At 36.5% G+C, this 2,819-nt stretch overlaps 1 protein-coding gene across 1 annotated transcript in view; it reads left to right on the top strand.

The window, feature by feature from the left end:
- Nucleotides 1–1,587, top strand: part of LOC106457742 (ankyrin repeat domain-containing protein SOWAHB-like) — a 111,216-nt gene extending 109,629 nt beyond the window's left edge. Inside the window, exon 16 of the mRNA XM_022383769.1 lies at nucleotides 1,042–1,587. Coding sequence (XP_022239477.1) covers nucleotides 1,042–1,099 — 58 coding nt within the window. The 3' untranslated portion in view covers nucleotides 1,100–1,587. The remainder of the gene's footprint in view (nucleotides 1–1,041) is intronic.
- Nucleotides 1,588–2,819: the final 1,232 nt, after the last annotated feature.

Raw genomic sequence — 2,819 nt, forward strand, 5'->3', positions numbered from 1 at the left:
TTTCCTCTAGTCTGTCAATTAAAAATTAGGAACCATTGTGCGCAGATAGCTCTTGTGTAGCTTTGCGCGAAAATTTTGAAACAAGGTAAGCATCTTGATTTGCGTGAAAGTGCAGGTTCTGGGATAAAGGAGGTGGGAAAGATACAATTGCCCCTAATTTGTCCAAGTTTTTGAATAATTTTTCGACTTTTTGGCCCTTTTTTCTAAATTACCTGACTTTTCTAGGTTTATGAATACCCTAATTTAGCAGGAACGGTTTGTTTTGTTGTATTGCATATTATCAAAAATATAGAATGTTTTTTTTAAACAAGCGTTAAGCCTTGTTATGACGAGTGGACTAGCAAGCGTAATAGCGGCATGATACAAATTAGTAGTAACCAGTGAGGACTACTTTATGAACGATTACTACATTAACAAAGGTGCTTCAGTTAGAAGGTGAAAAAAAAACTTTAAATATCCGGGTAGATCAGCAGTAAGTTAACGGACTTACAACTCTAAAATCCGGGGTTCGAATCTTCGCGGTGGACTGAGTGTAGGTAGCCCATTGTGTAGCTTTGCTTTTGAACAAAGAAATAGCTTAGCTTGAGCTTTCCGTAACTTAGCGCCTTCCACAACCGCTTGTGTCGCCAATATCTGGCACTGAACTGACAGCAATAAAAAATATATATATTGTCTTGAAAGCTCTTTAATAATGAATTTGTAGAACTAAACACGAGCGCCCCCTGTTAGAAACACATTGTACTATTATGGTATAGGTACTCATGCTTTACGTCTTCCAAGTCGGTATGACATCATATTTCCTGTTCGATTCCAGGCCTCCAACTGTTTGTATAATTTGTACTAAACTCGAATTGAAAAAAGCTTGTTCCAAAAATCATGTTATTTTGTTGTTGTTTTCGTACTGTATTAAACCGATCTAACACTACATCACAGGTTTTACTAGGTGTTCTGTTAACGTTGTTAATCTTGCTAGACATATTTTAATATGTCGTATGTTCTATACTTAATGATGATAACAGCTTTTCTTTTCTTTTTTAACAGCATCACCACTGACAAAGGTGACTCTGATTCAGACAGCGCCTATGGATTCCATTCTTAACTTCCATCTCACCAAGAGCTTTTGTTATATTATTGTTCTTGATATCAAAGGAGGAGAAATTATTTCCAGCATTTTCTTTTAAGTATAGAACAAAAGTATTGCGTCAAAGACTGAAGTTTCTCAATTCATAAATAGGAGGAAAGTTTAGTGGTGTTATCTCGTTTGTTTCGGTGTAGCTAAGTTACAGTGGGGTGTATGGTATATATATATAAGTGCCGCTAGATGGCATAGGTGATAATGTATTTAGAAATTGTATTGAATGACTAATGAGTCTGGAAAATGCAAGGTTTAAATAAGGTCACTCAGTTTAAATTTTTTTAGTAAAATAATATTCATTTTTTTTACTGTCGAAGCGTTTTAGATTAAAAATGTATTTTTATAACGACCTTTCTATTTTATGTCACATTCACAACGAAGCTTTACATTGTTTTAAATAGTAGCTTAGTTGCATAACATCTGCGGGTTCGAATCCCCGTCCCACCAAACATACTCGCCCTTTCAGTCGTGGGGCGTTATAATTTGACGGTCAATCCCCCTATTCCTTGGTAAAATAGTAGTCCAAGGATTGGCAGTGGGTGGTGATGACTAGTTGCCTTCCCTCTTGTCTTTCACTAGTAAATTAGGGACGGTTAGCGCAGATAGCTCTCGTGTAGCTTTGCGCGAAATTCAAAACAAAACAAACTAGTTATATGACTAGCTTTGAGAGAAATATGCTTAAAAACTCATTCGTTTTATTTTTTTTAAATTGGGTATATAGCTAGTTTTACTCATCTACATATTTCCCCCAACTGTCGTTTTATTTTTTAATTGGGTGTATAGCTAGTTTTACTCATCTACATATTTCCCCAACTGGTGATTTATAAGGGAAGTCATTTATTGTGACATTTTTATCGACCAAAGATTTAAATAAACTGACAAGTATTTACATCTTTGGACCACTGGTGTTTATGAATTAGTTTTATCAGTATTATTTTTTAGGCAGTGCTCATTTTATCAGTATACCCCGTTAATGAGTCATGTGGATTTGTTATGAGCGCGCGTATGATTAAGCAATAAATAGCACTTATATATTTTACACTCGAAACGTTAGTCACGAAGTGGCCTGAGCTGGTACATTATTATATTATCGTTTGTTTGTTTTAGAGAAAAGTCATATTAAGCTAGATGTCATGTTCACGGAGGGGACTCGAACCCTGGATTTTAGCGTTGTAAGTGCATAAACTTACCGCTGTCCCACTGGAGGATCTGTATTATTGAATAGAAACAAATTGTGGTTCACATAAATGGCATTAAAAGTATTCAATTTCTGTAAATCAGATCACAATATCATGCTGTACCATGCCTTTCGTTTCTGTAGCATGCCTGTGTGAACAGTGATCGGTGTGCTTTTGTTTCTGTAGCATGCGTGTGTAAAATGTGTGAACTATGATTGGTGTGATTTCGTTTCTGTAGCGTGCATGCGTGAACAGTGATCGGTGTGCTTTCGTTTCTGTAGCGTGCGTGTGTAAACTGTGATTGTTGTGCTTTTGTTTCTGTAGCGTGCATGTGTGAACAGTGATTGGTGTGTTTTTGTTTCTGTAGCGTGCATGTGTGAACAGTGATAGGTGTGCTTTCGTTTCTGTAGTGTGCGTGTGTAAAATGTCTAGACTGTGATTGTTGTGCTTTTGTTTCTGTAGCGTGCGTGTGCAAAATGTGTGAACTGTGATTGGTGTGCTTTTGA

This window comes from Limulus polyphemus, unplaced genomic scaffold (genome assembly GCF_000517525.1).
Source record: "Limulus polyphemus unplaced genomic scaffold, Limulus_polyphemus-2.1.2 Scaffold368, whole genome shotgun sequence".
Classification (NCBI taxonomy): Eukaryota; Metazoa; Arthropoda; class Merostomata; order Xiphosura; family Limulidae; genus Limulus; species Limulus polyphemus.